Here is a 20415-nt window from a genome sequence, read left to right as displayed (position 1 = left end):
CCTGTAAGTGTTTTCCAAAGACAGGAAAAGCACAGTTCTTGTCTAAGACACAAGTGCACTGTATAGAGACAATCGGAAATGAAAGATTTGGGATGAAGGTGACTATGTTTTCAAGAATCAATCTACCACTTCTCTGGAGAAATGAACTGATTTGTCCCAGAGGCAGTGCATCTATCTGGGAAGGATGGATTTCCAAATCTCTTTTCTTTCAGCTATTTCCTTTCAGTTCTATCATCTGCTTCTTACATGTGAATTTGATGCAATGGCCTTTTCCTCTCCCCTTCTCTTAGCAGCGTGAACATGCAACAACAACGAACTGTCTACAGCAATGATCAATCTTCTTTCAAACCGTAGGCTTTTAGAGCAATCACGTAGCCCAAGATGAACTCCAGACAAACATACAAGCATAAATATGATCAAACTCTACTTAATTCTGTTTTCAGGGCTGTAAATGCGATTGTGTAACCAGCAGGAAACATTCTAGAAAATGGTGTGCTGACTTCTCCAAAGATTTGCTGTGAGGCACCTCTCACCTGCGCTAAACCTCCAATCTCTTTGACGCAGACATACAGCCTGAACAGGTCCAAGGGCTTCTTGCCCACAGCTGGCAGACTGGCCACAGGTGTGCCCCTCTCCTCCATGAACGTGAGATACCGGTCTACCCACATCTTGCGCTCTGGTTCATTGCCAAGTTCATAGACTTTTGTGATCTTCTCTCCAGTTGTGGTAGAGGAACTTGATTTCTGAATGGCAAAAAGAAACAAGAGTTGGGGGAAGGGTGGGAAGGGGAGGGAAAAGAAAGTAAGAAACTCACAACATTGAAAAAGAGAAGATGTCAAACAAACTAAAGCTATCACACAACAGTCAGGAATGAAGGCTACTAGTTCAGGCACAAACAGTACATTCTGTCCATATACTGAAAATTCAGCTTTTCAATTAAAAGGGCCCAAACTCCCCATTCTCATGTTTCTTTCACCATCTGAACTTTGGATCCCAGAAGGCAAGTTTCTGATGTTGCCTCATTTCATTTTAATAACAGATATCTCTCACATAGTGCATCTCATCCACTTATCTCAAAGTGCTTTGCAAGCAGTAATTTTGGCAAAATTGGAAACAAGTTTGTCCCACACAGCTTATACTAAAAACAAACTAATGAACACTCTCCCTTTCCACCTTAAAAAGGGCTAGAAGACCTACAAGTGTTTCAACAAAACAGGAATTGCACGAAGGTAGCCTAATGCATGGATTACAAAAATCTAGTACCCTGGGGAGCGGTACCCAATTTAGAGAGTCATAAATGGTATTGCTTTACTGACTGTTCACACTACTGTTGGCCAAGAGAAAGACAATTAAGAGTGCCTACAGAACAAGGAGATTGGTGGCAATACTCTTCGAGAAATGTGAATCAGCTGCCTGAGCCAATAATGCTCAGGAGTAGGTAATACTCTCCTCTCTTAAAAAGACAACAGAAGATGGTCATTTCACACGTCCTGCCTTGGGAAGAGAATGTGCTTTATGACCTGGGGAAGAACAGGATTCACAGCAATCAGAGCTGAAGCACCATCAAGAAAAGTGAAAGAAGTGGAAAGAGCAGAAGTGCAGGCCTGAACCCTTTCTCTTGCTGCTATTCTGACCTGACAGCTAACAAAAGCTCATGCTATCTCGACATCCTTTTTTTGCTAGGGACAGAGGAAGCAGTGAGGCTGCTACACAAGTTGGAACACGTAACTTCTCACCATATCCTCTTCTTGCAACTGTGAGCTGGGCTCTGTGCCATGTGTGGATGGACCACACACCGTCTAAGGCCTCTGACTGGACAGCAGAGGAGCCGTTACCACTGATGGCAGACCCTCCACTTGCACAGGGTGAAGTGATTTGCCCTGCACTGGAAGATGGAGTAGCTTAGAACTAAACACAAGAGAGAAAGACTGATATAAAGCTTTGGGAAAGGAGCCAAGTACATGAAGGGAAACATACTCTTTATACAGTAAAATCCTAAACTTGCTTGTTGACTGCAGTAGATGCGTCAAAATCATCTAGTCAATCACTCTTTTCCTCCTTTGCCTTTCCTTACTTTGAACAGGAGACAGTACTGCTCTAAAGAAAAGAACACCTTAATTCTAGTTGAACACTTCTAAACAAGACTCTTGAAGTGCCCCATGGGTGCTACAGCACCAGTCACTTGTGCATGCCCCCACACTGTGATGGTGAGTGCTGGCACTTGACACCATGAAAGATGCAGCATAGTAGCATCCAACTGCCAATGATTTTAAAAGCATTGCCACCATTCATCTTGCACATTAGCCTGGAAAATATGACAGGCTCTGTATCTCCCTCCAGCTGAAACTTGGCAATGCTGGAGGAAAGCCAGGAGAAAAGAAACACGAAGCCAAGAGAGTGTGATCCAACAGTTCCATGAGCCATTGCTGTTCTTTCCAGTGAATGGATATTCATTTTAATTAAATAAATAGCCTCCCATAAAGTTTTCTGCTTTACATCCTGCAACTCCCTTGCAGTAATCCTTCCTACAGACAGATAATATTACTTTCTTCACTTAGAAACAAGATACTGCCTTGAATTTACTTGAGTCAGATTCACTTGTGTTAAAAATCTTAGTAAAGTCAGGGCTGAATTTGTTTTACTAATATTAAGTGGCTGGCAAGAAAGCATTCTGATATGTCCTGCAGATTTTGATTATGCAATGGAAGGACAAACTGATTCTACAATGGCAACCACTTCACTCAAAACATCACTTGCTATGTATTTAGGTGTTCAAGAGAATTAATTTTTTTCAATAAATATACTTTGTCAAAGATTTTTTTGGTGGTGGGTGCAGTGAGGGCTGTAGGCAAGTCATATTGCTACTAATATGACTTTGTAATGTAAGCAGATAGATAATTTCATAGACTCAAACACCAGAGTAAATTGATGCTACTCCTCTACCAACTGCAGTAATAACAAAGCTACATTACTATTCATCAGCATTACCATTAATTTTAATTCGCACCTAGGAAGCCAAGGAACTCCAGTAAAAATGAGGGTAGGAAATTTCACCTTTTACTCAGTAAATATTGTATGCCCTTGAATTTTAACATTTTGGCAACAAAGAAGTTTCTTTTTCAAATTTATGGTAGTTCACCATTAAGAATGTTCAGATTTACCAGTTTTATGCTTCGGTTTTTATATGGTAAGATTCTCTTTTTCAAATCAGACTCAGCAGAACGGAAGCCAGTAAAGAATTTTTCATTCTGTGTTCTTCTACTGTACGTCTCAAATAATGCTGCTTTTCAGCAATGCGGCAGCAGGCTCTAAAATGACAGTATAATCTGAAAACTTTTCACAGCTTACAGAAGGTAAGAAGTGTTTCTTACTGTGTTAGCTTTCAGGTTGTCAGGCTTTGTAAAATGGGCACAATTTTCTTCTAAAATGAAATGTTAACTTTAGAAGAATGCATTGGTGGGAAAAATGCTATTCCTCAAGAGTAAAGATCTTTTTCTCTTCTCTATTTTTATAAATGTAAACATGTAAAAATGACAGATGTGTGCAAACTAGTCTACACACAAACTTCAGATCCACAAGGGTGCATTCAGCTGGAAGCCTTAATCTGCCTATAGGTCAATGTTAACTCCCAGAAAATACAGGTTTATTACAGGATGACATCATTAACAGATCCTTAGCTCAAGTGAGTGCATGCAAGGCAATGCTGAAAGAAAACAGATGATGAGCTTTTCTTTGATTTGTTGATAATTCTGGTAAAAAATACTGGTGCAATCCTGTTGCACACACCTTCATTAACTTAGCTGTATCCTACTCTGCCCTCAATTCCCAGTCATTCTACAGATGTTACTATCCATCTTTAACTGGATGATTAAAAAAAACACAAAACAACAACAAAAAAAAACAACAAAGAATACAGATGCCAAAGCCAATTCCCCATTAAATTTGCCTAACCCCATACTTTATTTTCGATATACCTATCCCCTATTGAAGTTGTGCAGCTTCATACAGACTGGCATGGTGAAGCTACCTAATCCTTCAGAGCAACAAAAACTTCTAAATGTGAAATTTTCACATGAAGGCAGTGGTAGTTATTTCTGCACATCTCCCTAGCTACCTGTATTTATAGAACTATCTACTGTTCACTTTCCCCACTTCAGTAAAGGATTTGCCAACACTACACTTACTACACAGTGCTCTTTCACTACAGAACAATGTGCATACACAGGCAGCAAAACTGGCTGCAGGCCAATCTCAGACAGAGGCTGTTACAGGACACAATCCTCTGCCAAGATATATCCTGAAGGACTCTGCAAACCCCCTCAAAGCTAGCACCACAGAGACACAGTGCTACTCAGGTGTCTCTACTGTCATGTTCACGTCTGACTACAAACAACGAACAGCATTTTATGGGATTTTCATAACCTACTGTTTTACTCGTGTTGCAGTGACCACGCACAGTGCATACTCATTTTCACATTCTCTTTTCAAGAATTTTAAAGACACTTAGCCATTGTAAGGGACACAGGCTACGTATAAAATTCATACAGCAAAAGCAAACTTTTATCTTAACACTTAAGAGCTCTCATAACATAATGGTGAACAATTCCTTCTCTACATTTTCTCGTGCCTCAATTCCATATAAAACTACTCAAAGAGAGGACTCATTTTGTAGGATCACAGGTACACCGTGAGACCATTCACCCTTGCTTTTACCCTCTGCTGAAATGGAGAAGTTGTAGCACAAGAAGCTGCTTTGGGATTTAATGAACAAATCTGGTCTGTTTCCAAGTGTAACAAAACGACTGCAATCAATCTTCCAGTCTATGTCAGGCTGCTGTTAAGGTCGATGAAGTTATCCAATACACTGGCTTTCATAGGTAAAAAGAGATCGGCTAATTTACAGCACTTATTTTTCCATCATTCTAAAGTACTGTTTTTATCCCAACCTGTGCACCAAGAAGCTAAGTGAAGCTAAAGATGTAGCAGCATTTGAACAGCAGCATTCAGAAGAGAAGCTTTTTACACTGAAAGCACAAACTTTGTCCATTTGTTTTTTCCAACATTATACTTGCTATATTTACTTGGAAAATACTCCATGGTGGCTCTAGGATTTATTATGTAGTTCATACAATGAGCTCAGGAACACGCTGTAGAAGAATTTGATGGGTTAGATAACCTATGCAGTAGCCTTGCTTTCCTCCCAGACAAGCAACAGTCAAAACATTACTACAAACAAAACTAACCCCATTTTTTTTGTGTCCCGCCCCCTTATAAAGGCTGCTAAGAACAAAATGAGATTTTGTGGGAACAAGTAACACCAGCTGCCTTCTGAGACTCAAAGTTGCTGCCAAATAAACATCAAAACATCCAGGTGGTGCGCTTCATGCCATGCTGCTTCTCTGCTCAGGGCATTTGTTAATGTCTGGCTTTCTGAAGGGAAGACCTTTTTTCCTCCAATTGGCCTTCCTCTATTTTCCAAGTCACACTCTTCAACATAAAACTTTGTGAAAATTAAATTGTTACCAAGGAATTGTTGGTATTTTAAGTGCATGTTAGCATAGGAAGAAAAATTTGATATTCCTCACAAAAATCTGCGATGTTTTTCTCAAGTGAGAAAATATAATCATTATTTTTAGTAGAAAGGATAGGAACTACATACATTTTTCTGATTAAAAAAAAGAAAAAAAGCAAAAATGGCTAAGTGGACACTTGCTCCTCGGAAGCCACATATTCTGCATTCTCTTTTTTTCTGTATGTATATACACGTACACAGATTTTTCTGTGTGCATATATAAGTATATGCCATTTATATTTTAGCTCCATGCATCTCTCTCAGGTTTTTCCTGGACGAGAATGACTAAACATGATTCACCTAAAAATAGTTTTCTAAAAACTTACACATATCATTTTTTTTTCCTACCCACAATCTGGGTTATTTCAAAACAACTGAATGAAGCAAATCAGAAACAATTTTGTTTTAGATTGTGCCCTGAGAACGCAATAATCATATTTCCAAATACACAATTCAAAATTAAAAATGCTTCAAAAATACACATGGCAGCTTTTTTTGTGCCGCTAAGACTACAATTCAAGTGTTGCTGGATCTCTAGTTTTTGTTGTGTGGGATTTTTTTTATTTTATTTTTTTATTTTTCCTAAATAACACTAGCAAAGACAAGTGCAGCAACCAGAATGAAATCAGTTGTGTGAAGGAGTTTGGGCCCAGGAACAGAAATGGAATTGTCCTTAACAACACAGTCGGCATGCTTGGAAGCTGATGCATTACAGGATGTTTTCTTCACAACAACTGCTGTATTACCAGACAGCACATTTGCATGATGCACACAATTTTACTCTTTCTTATTTTAAAATACTGTTGGGACAAATTTTGCCCTTGGAAAAGCATGCTCAGGCCCCACTGAAGCCAGGCAGTGGAACTTACAGCCATGTGTCCAAGAGCAGAATTTGTACCCAGTGTTACAAAGAAAGATAACTGTTTAGTGGATAAATAATGAAGAAAAGGAATTTATAAAACAAACAAGCAAGCATTAAAATAGAATTAATTACAAAAAAAATAAACAAAAACCAAAAAAATCAGAGCCACTTACAGGGCTTGATGGAGTCTTTGGCCAGCCTGGGCTGCTAATGCTATCACTTTCATCTCCATGAAATGAGGAGATGCTAGCAGAGCTTGGGGACATTGGGGAAGGGACTGGCAGGTTGCCTGGGGTTGGGGGCTGAGAAATACCCTGAGAGCTGTAGCTATCCTGTGGTAGAGGAATAAAAAAAAAAAATAATATGACAAAGGCAGGGAAAACTTTATTAAAAACAAAAAAAATACATCCAGTTTAACAGAGTGACCAATTTTTTATATATAAAATATATATAAACAGAGAGACACATACAGAAAACACACACATATATAAATATATTTATATATATATATAAAGTATTAAAACAACATTGTTAATTAGTATAATTTGGAAAGTTTGCTGGATGCTTGGCTAAAGTCACTAAGCCACCATGCTTATTTCAAGCTCACATGGAATGCTAAGCATGGGTTTCCCCTTATGAAAGAAAGAAAAACAACAAGCTGTTCACCTTATTTTATCAAATAAGGCAAGAAAGCAAAATATTAAAGTATGTTGCTGCTGCTGAGCCGGCCAAAACAGGAAGCCATAACTGAAGGCAGAGAAAAATGGCTGCAAGTATTGAAATCAGGCAAGACCCTTCTTCCCCACCCACCTGGCACAGCCGAATCCCCACGCAACTTTTGGCTTGGGTAGCTTTGCCCCCGCAAGTTAAAATGCCGTAAGAACTAGTAACTTTCAGATCCACACAATGAAGGAAAAAAGGAAAAAAAAAAAAAAAAGAAAGAAACAAAGAAATTGCACGTGAATGGAAACGCATGCAGGAAAGAACAGAAGTGGGTAGGCCAAAACCAGAAGATGGACGACAACACAGCAGACTCCTGCGGGCTGAACCAACACCACGTGCGGAGTGGTAAATACCTTTGACTTGCTCTCAGGTTGAGGGGCTCCTTCTTCTTTGCCATCTGCTTTGAGAGGAAGGGGTAGTTTGGACTCACCAGGTGTCATCATATCTGCAAGACCCATAGGTGCTAATCGAAAACAGGAGAAACAGTTAAGCATGACTGTGTTCGGTTTGCTAGGAAAAAAATGCTTCCTGCTGGTGACCTGCTGGTGAAGCAGAGGTTATCCCACCTCTGTCCTCTCATTTTGGCATCCGGAAACCTGCACACCTCTTCAGTTGAAGCGAGGAAACAAAAGAAATGAACAAGGGAAGAATGCAAGTGCCACACAACAACAATAAAAAACACTTTATGCAGAAAATCATTTTTCACACCACTGGTGGTCTACAGCTGTCCATGGATCAGACCACTGCGTTTTATCAGGGCAAGAATCTACTCTACTAACTACTCCACTTTTCCTTCGGTAGTAGACTAACATAGATGAAAACAATGCAGACTTTGCTTGCAATTTTGAATCTGCGGAAAAGGCTGAAATTCTTCTGCATTATAACTGGTGTCCAGGAGGTAATCATTGTCCCTGTCTTCAGGGCACACTGCTCAGCCTTGTGAGCCTGAATTACAGCATTACGAGCTGCAAACTCTGCTCTGCTGGAGAAGTGGCAGTCAACTTTTCCTCTTGTGCCAAAATGAGGTAGGACTGTAATGAACACACAAATGTCTTGCTCTGTTAGAGAAATGCAGTTAACTTCTCAGAGCTGAGGGGTTTAAGGTTTTTTTTTTTTAATTTTTTCTTCATTTCAAGTTCTAAGTATAGTTATCGCTGCTGGCTTCCTGGGTTTCTAGAAAGATACAAGAAACATTCAGATAAATACACAGAAAATACTGGGCAGTGCAGGTGCTAGGAGGTGACACTGAATCAATGCAAATGACCAAAGAACAAGAGCAAAACACCAGGCACTTCTTTTCTGCAAGAAAAACATGTGCTCAGCATTTGCGAAAGACTGGATTATCTTCCCTCCATCTCCCTCTTTTTTTACTCCCCTCATGCCCTCCTCTCAAAGAAGGATTTGAGAGAAATAAAAACATAGGCTAGAATAACCTATAGGGCAATGAAAAAGGAAAAAATACATATTCCAAACTCACAAATTCTGAGAATCAGCAAAGAAACATTTCTTTAAAAAAAAAAAAAAAAAAAGGAAAAAAACAGAATGTGATCATTACCAGACTAGTGTGCCTCTGCAAAATGACAATGCTGGCTCACACAAGGCAGCAGGCATGCTGCATAGCAAGCCAAAGAGAGGAGGGGGAAAAGAAGCTTAAAAATGCTTCACAGATTGCCCACTACAAAATGATTATTGCACATATTCATGTATTACTATGTTTTAGAAAATAATTAGTTTTAATTACAGCAGTGAGAGCATGAGCAGGACTCTGGTGAATACGCTGGCAAGCTTTGCAGTGCTAATTTGCTAATATCTTTAGCATCACTGCAGGTTGAGACTATGGGTCTGCCAAAAAAACCTACCCAGCCATGTGCCATGTGAGTTTACAACTGTATGCTCAATATTCAGCTTTGAACGGCCAGTGTTTTTCATGGGCACATTTTCTTGTTTTTTTTTTTCACAGTACATTTGTAGCCCAATCAAACCCTTCAAGTCTTCACTACACATAAATCATAATTGATATTTTAAAAAAATTTACTTGCAATACTTAAGATTTCAAGAATCGGAACAAAGAGCTTTTTTCAAGTGATGCAGCTGCAGAGAAAATCTATTGGGATCAGCTAAAAATGCTGTTATTTTTATGTATGTGTGTGAAACCTCAACAAAACAGCCAAGCAATATTATACTGGGAAGCCAGCAACCACTAAGTGTGTGATTTGTACGCATTTTGCCCTTACGGTGCTTGAAGAACTGGGGTATTATGAAGTGAAGGATGTCAGCTTAACACATTTTAGTTTTGAGATCTAGAGTTAAAAAAAAAAAGTTACTTTTCTTTTAGGTATGTTTTTTTAAATACAAAATGGTCAAATATATGCCACAATCTAGTTTCAAACTGGGATGCAAAACTGTTACACAAAATCCTTTTTAACACGTTTCATGCTGTGAAAGCACTAAAGAAGACATCTCAGTTTTAGTTAAAAGCAAACCAAAAATGACCCTTCCCCTCTAAAGCAATTTTAGAAAGGTCAAACAAAGTAACATTAAAAATCATGTTTCTTCTCTGGAATTCAGCATGGCCAGATCCTCTGCTGGTCTCTCCCTGTTATGATGCTGGCACATTACTTTTCTGTTACTAAGAACAAAATATTTCTGCCTATTCCTGGCAGCCCTATTTCCACCAGAGCTCCTTTACAAAATCTCTTTTTCAATGAGGTTTCAACAAAGATCTCATGTAAAGGGCAAGAACTCTAGGCTGCAACAAAACACATCCTGACTGTATTAATTATATTCGGGAATATAAAAACACCAGCTCATTTTGTGTACTGCAGATTGCTTGTTTTGTGGCATATCCATATATAATTTGGTCTCCAACTATCAGGAGTTGGAGAAAATTACAAACAAAAGACAAATGAAGCTTTCCAAATTCTTTTTCACTTTGTGTTCTAAACTATTTGCTTCACATACATAATTTGCTTCTATTCTAAAGAGGAGAACTGCAGGGGTTTGACTACCAAACGGTAAGGCCTCCCTATAGCTTTTATCTAACACATTTCCACAGCTACTCTCCATCCACTGCTGAAATGCTGTTTCATAACTTCTTGCAAATGTACTCTCCAGTGATTTGCAAACAGACAATCCTTCACTTTTCAGCAGAGCAGTACAGCCAGAACATTGTTTTGACCCTTTCTGAGCAGCGAAATACTGTTATTGTCACGAAACTGCTAAATTAAGACATGCTCTCTTTCTACATAGGCACTGATAATTCTGCGTGTGAAGTGCAGACCGAAAGAGAAAACATTTTAGAAAAGAGGGTAACAGGAAAACCTTGACTCAGAAAGTGCTGTAGTGCACTGTGAATAGGTTTCAAGTACTAGCCTCTGGCTTATTATAAGAATTTAAGAGCTAGAATGGTTTCAAAAAGCAAGTATGGGTCAAGGTCCTGAATTAACTATTCCACACTGAATTTAATGTACTCAAAGGCATATATTGACATGAGTGAAACTGCAGCAAAGTATTCTTTTTTGCTAAAGGCTGTGCTATCAGTCTCAGAAGATGATGAAATACTGTAAGAGCAGCAATACACAAACATTGTTTTTCTCTTTATTGCTAGTGCAATAACAAATCACACTCTACAAAACAGAATATTACATCCTTTGTAAGACACTTCTCCCTCCCTCCTGCCCCTAGCACTCTCCCTCCAAAAAAAAAAAAAAAAAAAAAAAAAAAGCAGAAAATTTATGACTTGTGAAGCTGGCAAAAGAATCCCCATTGCTTTAATACACACAAAAAAACAGAAGTGGGACAACAGCATTGCCTCATATCCTCCCATGAATGGCCCAGGCCATTCCCCTGTGGGTCAAAGCACAGCCTGGGACACTTGGCCTGGGTTTCTGAGACAGGCACTTGGGCAGCCAGGATGTCAGCACCGTGCTTTCCACGTGCCTATCCAACCTCTTGACTGAGGGGTGACCCAGGCATGTGGCTGGGGATGTGGGCAGATGAACTCCAAGAACTGGCTGTTCAGGTGCTACAACTGCTGGTGCCCTCTGAAAGTTTTATTTAAACAAACTTTAAATAATTGCTCATACGAAGGCATATATTAGGGCAAAAAAGAAAGAAAAAGGAAAATAAATGGAGGTCTTCATTAGTCTGAAAAATGAAAACCAATCAACCTACAAAACACAGAAAAACAACTTACACTTCTAAAAAATGCTTCACATTTATAAATATAATTGCTTTCTCTCTCAGAGGTCCAGCCAAATAAATACAAAGTCAAAAACATATTATAAATGAATACGTAAGTTTTCTGTCTATTTTTAAGAGCATCCTTTTAATTTCTTCAGCACAAATAACTTTTCCTAGAACTTCACATTTTACGTTAAGTATTCCTATGTTAGAGACTTATTGGGAATAAGAAAACTCAGAAAAATAAAAGGTTTTAGTACAGCAGAGGTGGCAGCAGTATGAATGCCTTTTGACTGTTTTGTTCACCTTCAGAGGTAGAAAAGGGTAAGAGTACAATATGGAAATCCATGAGATTTGACTCCATATTACTTCTCTTTCAAGCTAGTTTTCACTCGAATTTCCAAGGTTCACAGCATGATTTTTTTTTTTAAATTGATGTTGGATTTGTAAGTTCTCTTTCATTATATTTTTTAAAGCCTGAATTAGAAAAATGGAGGGGAAAAGGATATAAAATAAATATGGGAATGTGAACCCTCATAGATAACACAAGGACGGCGGAGTTTTTACCATTTTTCTGTGTGGCAGTTTGTTCCGTAATTGTGAAGGGATCCTGACTTGAAGCTTTCAGTATTATGGGTGGGATACTCTATTAGAAGGACTCAACTACATTAACCTTGTAATTTCTGTGCTCTAAAACTGCTCTGTATCAGCAAAAGCTGCTGACATGCTGTTTGACCAACAGCTGCTCCTGAAATATCAGGATGCAGAACTGCAACATGATATTCCTTTTGATTGTTACATTAATTTAAAAAAAAAAAATGACAGCAAAATAATTTTAAAAAAAAATTAACTGGTAACAAGGAGTTATAAACAATAATAAAAACAGGTGGCAAGAAGCATTATACGCAGTTGCTCAGTTGCACAGAAGTTCCGCAACTGTGTAAAAACAATTTCAAACAGTATCTGCATCTTCTTCTACTTCATAAAGCAAAACCTACAATTGCATTTCATTACAAATAAACCAAAACCTACCTTCCATCTTCCATCCCCAAAACAGACAACTGCACTCTCAAAACCCAGAAAACCAACAAGAAAGCAATCATTCCCTGTTGCTTACCTTATTTTTGCATTGACCTGTGATTGAAACAACAGGTATCCATGCTCAGTGCTTGCCAGCAAGTTAACCCTCTCACTTGACTCCATCAACAGCTACTCAATTGCTTTTTTTTGGCCCTACACACTGACTGAACCCTGTTTTTTTCTGATTGACATGGCTTTATACTAGGGGGAGGAAGGCTCAGGAGCCAGGCAGTGGAGTTGCTCTTTGTGTCACAGATAATACCATTTTTAACCTATATGCAGGCACCATCTGCATGTTCTCCACCTCATCGCATGCAGCGTCTGGATGAGAGCAGACCCTGCAGTGCTCACCCTGCACAAGCCAATGTCATTAGAAGTGCAGTGGTGACACTTATCTTAAGCTCAGCCCTTCACTTCTCTGGCCCAGGCAGAACGAGTCAGCACACAGGGAATGGCAGCATTCCCACTGCATGTGACCCAGTAGTGTACTCATGCCCCATTTTCTCTTTTCCCCCCTGTACCAACACACTGTGTGCTGTTGGAGGCTGCAAAAGTGACACCGTATAATCTAGATGCATGTCTGCTCGCACACAGAGGAAAAGAGGTGTGCTGAGCTCCTCCAGTTCATCTTGCGCTTATTTTCTATTGGGTAACCTTTGAATTAATAAAAGTGGAACAAAAGAAAACCTCACAAATGCACTGGCAGAAAAAAAACCCTGATAAATGTTTAAATTATTAAAAATCCAATATTTCAGAATGCATAACACAATAAAAAGAGTATGACTACCCCATACAAAAGACTGCTAGGATAAATGGCCTTGCATTGAACAGATTTCCACTGTATGAAATAACGAATGGCTGAATTATCTGAACAAAAAAACCTCTGTGAATCTTCCTTTAAACTGGTTATTCCTTAGGAATACATAAATCTTCTTAGGCAGGGCACTCTGCCATCTGTTTGCTGTTGGTTATTTTTGCAGCTCTGGGGGCCGAAGGAAAAGGGGGAAAAATTACTTCTGCTAATAGCAAAACAGAATTTATAGCACAGTTTCAATGCTCAGAAGTAATTTTATTTCAGCAAGCCAGACAAAACACATAACTACACAAACAAAACATAATATTACCTGGGTCAGCTCTGGTGGGGGAAGAGCCAGCTATTATCTAATGGTCTTTTCAATACCTTTTCCCTCTACATTCAGATGGTAGAAGTGTGCTGTCTGGACTAACCAAGAGCTTTCAAGACAGACTGGAAAAGGCCTTTTTTTTTTTTTTCTTTTCCTTTTTTTTTTTTTTTCTTCCTTTTTTTTCTTTTTAAAGCTTGCTGATTAACAACTTCTATTCAGTTTCTTCAGCTAACAAAAATGTAACTGTATTTGTGAAAGAAAACACAATTGCTAAGTATTTCAGGAGCTCCTATACAGAGCAAAGAAATGCTCTGGTCATACTGGACACCAGAATTTCATACAATCATTTTCTGTCTGAGAAGCAGGGGAACATAAAATTGACAAGAAGGGAAAGCTGGAAAGAAGGCAAAGGATGAAGGAATGAAAGAGGCTAAGCAGTAAGATACTGAAAGACAGACTCTTGGTAAGATACACTTTAAATAGTAAGGTACCTTTAAAGAAAGAAAGAAACTAAATAAAAGCAAGAAGTAGAAATTTAGCTTTCAAAAAAAAAAAAAAATCTAAAAAAAGAGCTTTCAAAAAGGTCTAATGTAACCAGTAAAGCATGCACAAAACCTCCGTGACTGCAGTAAGTATTTTGGAAGAACCACTTCAGAGTACTGAAACTCCATCTGAGCCCTCCCAGTGAAAGAACTGGTCTTTACTGAAGACTGGAAAGGTAATTGTTAGGAAGCCAAGCTGAATATGGATTATAAAGTGTATTTGCTGTCTTTGAATTTGCACACAAATCTGCAAAGAACTCTAAATTCACAAGTCACAGTGAGAAAGATAAACCCAACAGCTATGCTAAATATGCTTTGTTTGCAGAAGGAAGCTATGATTAAATTTCAACACTGATATTTAAATAAGTAAATGAAGAAACCCTATAGATGATTATACAAATTCTGGAAACCCAGTAAATATGGCCTATATTTTCAGGACAGAGTAATTATTTTAAGTGTCCAACTTACAGCATCTTCAAGTCAGAGCAGGTGCACAGTTTCTTTAAACCAGCATCACATTAAATATCTGAAATTGCAACCTTAGGAAGAAAGACACTGAAAAGCAAATAGCAGCCTCTTCAAATAAGAGGTTTTTCTTCTCTTTCCCTCTCTCGCAGACACGCACAAAAATACACATTTACTTGCGAGTCAACACCTATGTCAAACCGGGTCCGAGTGCCACGGTAACTTTCAAAACACTGTCCTCATCTACGTGCTGTGCAATGGACTTCATGAAAAACGTGTTATTGTACAAAAAACATAACTATCTCAGCCTACTTTCAAATCACTCCAAACTACCCCAGCAGGGCGTGAATCAAATGAAGAATGTTATCCTCTGCTGTCAGCTCAGGGCTGGTAACTTTAAACAGATTTTTCGGAGGAAGGCCACTCCTGAAAGGTTACCCACCATTACCTGTTGAACTGTTCACCATGTTAGGCGCCATGCTGTATGGAGGAGCCTGCGGGTTCATCAACCCCGAGCTGTTGTTCATCGGCTGAGTGTAGGGGGAGCTGGAACCCATAATACCACTCTGATTCATGGCAGGAAAATTGCCTTGCCTACGAGAAGAAAAAACACACACACAATGTCTCATTACGAACCTCACTGAAGAAGATGCTATGGTTGTCAAAAAGTACATCTCCTAATGTTTGCAAATAGCAAAGGAGAAGGCAATTAGTTCACCTTACCTACATTGGGAGCTATTAGTCTTGAATCAGTTATTGTACATCTAAGAACTGGATGGAACACAAATTTCAAGAAACTGAAATACACGGTATATGGGGTGTTTATAGTCACAATCTATCAGCACAAAAATATAGGTCATATTATTTATCCTGTAAGTAGACAACAATGTGAGTCAAAATTACAGCCTATGTTTGGCACAAAAAAATTTCGGAGTGAATGAAAATTTTGACCATATAATACAAGTCCTCACCTGCCACAGCTCAGAACACAGTGAAATGACCAGGAGAAAAATAGATGCCATGGAATCTGTTTCAAATTTGTTTGTCTGATGTTATCAAACACACCTTGTTTCCTGTAAACACTTCCAGACACAGGTTTCAAAAGAGAAAACCAATTGCATGTGAGCATCTGTCTTGAATGTGATTCATGACCAAAAGTGGCATTCACAGAAGTCCCAATGAAATCATATAAATGTAACTTCCTGCTTTGCTTTTTCTTCAAAACAGATTTTGTGTGTGGATGTTTTTGTTTTGTGTTTCTTTTTTTAATCACACAACAGATGTTCCTGTTTCCAGTAGTGATTTAGGGCCAAAAGTCATAGTTATTTAGCAAATACCATTAAAGTGACCAAAGACGTGACTGCAGTGTTGAACAAAACATCCATTTCGTTGTACGTGCTGTTCAGGTCCAATCTTTCAAAAAGCTCTGTACATACTATACATTGTCAAAACAAGAAACCCCAACAAAACTATTTCGGTTTTGAAACTTAATCATGTATCTATAAAATGCTTCCATAATTGAGATTCATCTTTGTCTGGAAAACTGGAAGGATTCTCCACGTCTTCAAACATGAAGATTGCAGATCAAATATTTTTAAAGACATAATTTCAGTTGCTTTTCAGTACTTGCAATGCTTTATCCAACTTTAAGAATAGCATTTTATTCTTTTTATCCACTATTCACTTATCTACCTTTTCTTGGTATCATTAAAGACTGCATATTATATGACATATATATGGGCATATGGCTACACATATAAAATTGTATCTATAAATAAAAGCACAAGCACAAACATACTTATTTGAATATCAATAGCATGCATAGGAAAATAAAAAAAAACAGACCTCTTTCTTCACTGTGCCCTTGTGAACGTATGCTGTTTTTCAAATACATAAGATAAGAAAGGAAACAGACACATTTTGTCTTCCATAGTTTCGGTACCTGTCTGCTTTTTGTCTTCCTCCCAAGAAAAAGAGAGCATTTAACTTTACTATATAGATGGTTCAAATTGCGTGACCTTGTATCAAGATGCAGTTTTGCTATAAATTCTGCTTTTCATTATTACAATTATTTCAATCAAAACAGAAAAAACCCCAAGCCAACAACCCTGAATAACTGCAATGGCTTCTTGTCATCCCCAAACTCATGACAGATTCTTAACACAATTGGTTGAAATCAATTTTTTTTATGAGGTAGAGGAGGAAGACCATTAAAGCAATATTTGGCCTAATTTTTCTTGACACACTGTGAATTTCTTCAAAGGAAGAGAGAGTGTGTTATCTAAATAAAGCATATTTTTCCAAGTCAGTTTTGTCCTTTGCTCTCTGAAGACAAACTTTTCTTCACTCTTGCGAAGAGGCAAAGGCTTTCTTCTGATATGAAGGAGACAACTGCCATACAATGTCATTTCCCAGATGAAGCTGGTAATGCATAGCAGAGGGAAAAGATTTAAAATGCACAGTGGTACAATGCTCCAAGGGAAAGTTACAAAGGGAAAAGAGAAGAGCAGGACCATTTGGCAACAGCTTTAAGAGATTTCAGTCATACAAGCAAGCTTTTGTTATGTAAATATTGTATCTTAACACCCTCCTCCCCCTTTTAATTTAGTAAAAAAAATTCTATATCTCAATAAATGCTGTGAATTGAAAAGTTCTTTCCATGCTGGATAAGTGAGATTCTTCCCATTACTGGGCAAAGATACGAATGAAGATGAAGAAAGTGTATATGTGCATTTTTACATTTTAAAAAAGGAATAATAGATCTTGAAAGGTTCTTTTATGGAGTGAAGATGGGATTCTGGAAAAGACATGTCTCTACAGGTATCTGTCTCTCCAGTGTCCTTCATTTGCTTAAAAAATACACAGGAGTATTGTACCTTGCAGGTGAGCTGAAATTGGTCTCGATCTACTAATATTTCAATGCTATTACTTCCTATAACATGTACATCTTCTAAGCTGTGGGTCTGTTCACTGTCTCAAACCGAGGTACAACCTATTTCATGTTACCCACTTCGGATATCAATCTCAATTGTAGTTCATGAAAGCACTCGGCTGCACAACAGCTTTAAATCAAAAAGTAGGAAACTATTTCCAGTTGAGACAGAGTGTAAATTAAATATAAGGAATATACTAGCTTTGGCCAGGACAGCGAGAAAACAACCAAAGTCTACAAAATTGTGTCTTTACCCTGAAAGATCTGAATGGCAGAACCTCATTTTAAAATTTTATCTAGATAGGCAATGCCTTTCCTTGTCATACTCCCACGTAATGTCACACTTAGAAGGGACACCACTGTCTCTGGAAAGAGCTCTGCAAGTGACCATCCTTGCACAACCCTGCTCTTTCCCCCTCCCCATGAATGCATGAACCTAGAGTATGCTGGAGCTAACTCAGCAACTTCGAAAGGTGACATCCTGCAAAAGTTATTTTATCCTGAGATTGGGTACAGTGTGCAGTACGGAGCTTCTACACATATTATTCTGCTCTGTGATGGCCTGAAATGGAAAGTTTCTTAAGGGAGAAATAATCAGGTATTACTTCAGCCTTTAATTCTCATTCCACAGTGAGCCTCCTTTGAGTAAAGACTGCCGACTGTGACAAATTGTGCTGCATCAGTGCTGTAATATGAAGTGGAGTCCATTAAGAACTGAGCTGAGATCACCAAATTCATTTTGATTAACCTCCAGGTCACTAAACACTTATAAATATGTTACATAGCAGCTGCTAAACATATTTATATATGCTTAAGGTCACAGCATCATCTGTTGGTTGTTGGAGTTAAGTCAAAAATCTTATGTTTCCTTCTGTGCTGCTTTTAAGTAAAGGAATATCCAATGTACTATTTAAGAAGTAGTTATCTCAAAAATATACTACTATATTCTCTGCTACATCTCCCAATTCCCTCCCCCATTTTTTCTGGGAGGCTAAACAAAAATAAATACTTTCAAAAACTGTTTGCTGTAGATGTAGTGACATCTAATGGCAAAAATTCAAGTGACTGCCTATGAGTTCTATGGCTTAACAAACCCAGTAAAGTATATGATTTCACAGTATCACAGACTCATAGAATCACCTGAGTTGGAAGGGATCTTTAAACGTCATCTAGTACAACTCCCCTCCAATGAATAGGGACACCTATAGCTAGATCACTTTGCTCCCAGCCCCTTATTTCTCATATAGATACCAATAGTTGGATTGCTTACAAATAAACCAAGTGATAAGTAGGAATAATAAGAAGAAATTAAGAAAAGAAACATTTATGTTGAGTATAATTAAAAACGTCTTAATGGTGAGACGCAGTTGCCCTCTGAAGAGTGAATGAAATCCCGGTACCTGACATGCACACACACACGCAACACATCAGAAAATGCACTGGTCAGAGAAATCCTGCATTACATATGTACCAGATGACCTGTCAGGTATTTTCCAGCTGTAACTTGTCTTATACAGTGATTCCAGATCATATATTTTTCCACATTTAGAAGAAAAAATATCTAGCTAATACAAATTTAGGATTATGCTATCAGTTTAAACACCATACTTAAGCATACATGTTTCTTCTTTCTTTTCTACTGTTACAAATACACCTCCAAGTATTCTGCAAAAGGAAGAGATTAAAAATGGGAAAGGAAGGATCTGATTACCACTCTGTTGAGAATGTACTAATTTACAGCACTTGCATAATGTCAGAGCCAGTAGATATGCTCGACGAAAGGCCTACCACCCAGGGAGACCCAGAAAAGCTAGAGGAATGTGCTGATGTGAACCTTATGAAATTCAACGACAGGTATACCACGCAGGGAAGAGTGAGCCCCCTGCAGTGGTGTGGCTAGGGCTTGACTGGTGGAGCAGCTTTGCTGAAAAGACTCTAGGGGTGCTGGCAAACGGTGAGCTGAGCAGGAGCCAACAGCATGCCCTGGCAGCAAAGAGAGCAAACAACATCTTGGGCTGTGTGACATGGAGATTTAAACACAACCAGAGATTGAGCAAAATGATCACCTCCTTTAGTCAGCATTCATCAGATGGCATCTAGGCTATCATGTCCTGTTTAGGACCCCCAGTAAGGGAAAGAATGATGAACTGGAGTAACGTTCACAGAGAGTCCTTAGGAAGGCTGTAGTACATGCTCTGGAGGGGCTGAGCTAGCAGGGCTGGTTCAGCCTGAAGAAGACGCAGCTTTGGGAGACCTAACAGCAGTTCCCCAGCACCTACAAGAATGACAGCAAGAGATAGAGGTGTGTTCTTCACAGTGGGGCAGGGTGGGAAGACACAAGACAACAGACAATAGTTAAAATATGTGAAGAGTGGACTGGAAGGAAGGCATTTTTTTCCAGTGAAAACAATGATTTGGTGAGGTCTCTCTGTCCTTAGACGTTTTCGAGATCCAAATGCATAAAGCTCTGAACTCTCAGGTGAGCCTGCAGTGAAGAAGAGGTCAGACCAGAGATGTACTGAAGTTCCTTCCAGCATGAATGACCCTATGATTCTAAACTACACCTTCACTGTGCTGTCGATTGTCTGATATACACTGTCAGGTCCAAAATAAAACTGGTCAAATTCAAAACATTCCCTTTTAAGGAGGTCATGCTCTGCACTTTTGTTTTCCTTTGTCTGCAATCTACACAAAGCTTAATTTGCACTTAATCTCTTTTTCTCTGCAAAATAAGTAGCATCAGATCTAATTGTGTCTTCTGAGCTAATGCAGAAGTCCACATATTTGAAAAGAGGGGATGACATGCAAGATCTGGTCATCATTAAAAAGCAGAACAAAGAAATAATGAGAAAAAAGAGCACTGACAGTACAAAGAAGCACACAAGTGATCACAGCTGCTAAGCAGTGTCTCTTATATGGAGATGTCTTTCTTT

General features: G+C 38.6%; 1 protein-coding gene across 7 annotated transcripts in view; it reads right to left on the bottom strand.

Moving 5' to 3' along the window:
- The window catches only part of ARID1B (AT-rich interaction domain 1B), a 316149-nt gene that overhangs the window by 26261 nt on the left and 269473 nt on the right, over positions 1–20415 (bottom strand). For 5 of the 7 annotated variants that reach the window (XM_085217103.1, XM_085217106.1, XM_085217105.1 and 2 more), the window contains 4 exons: positions 14999–15144; positions 7511–7620; positions 6608–6766; positions 534–743 (listed from right to left, as the gene is read on the bottom strand). In XM_085217103.1, coding sequence (XP_085073229.1) covers positions 534–743; positions 6608–6766; positions 7511–7620; positions 14999–15144 — 625 coding nt within the window. The remainder of the gene's footprint in view (positions 1–533; positions 744–6607; positions 6767–7510; positions 7621–14998; positions 15145–20415) is intronic. The other 2 variants (XM_085217108.1, XM_085217109.1) reach the window with 1 other exon arrangement.

The sequence above is a fragment of the Meleagris gallopavo genome, chromosome 2, assembly GCF_905368555.1.
Source record: "Meleagris gallopavo chromosome 2, MGAL_WU_HG_1.1, whole genome shotgun sequence".
NCBI classification, from domain to species: Eukaryota; Metazoa; Chordata; class Aves; order Galliformes; family Phasianidae; genus Meleagris; species Meleagris gallopavo.
The sequence above is the reverse complement of the archived record's forward strand: the minus strand, read 5'-3'. Positions and strand labels throughout refer to the sequence as shown.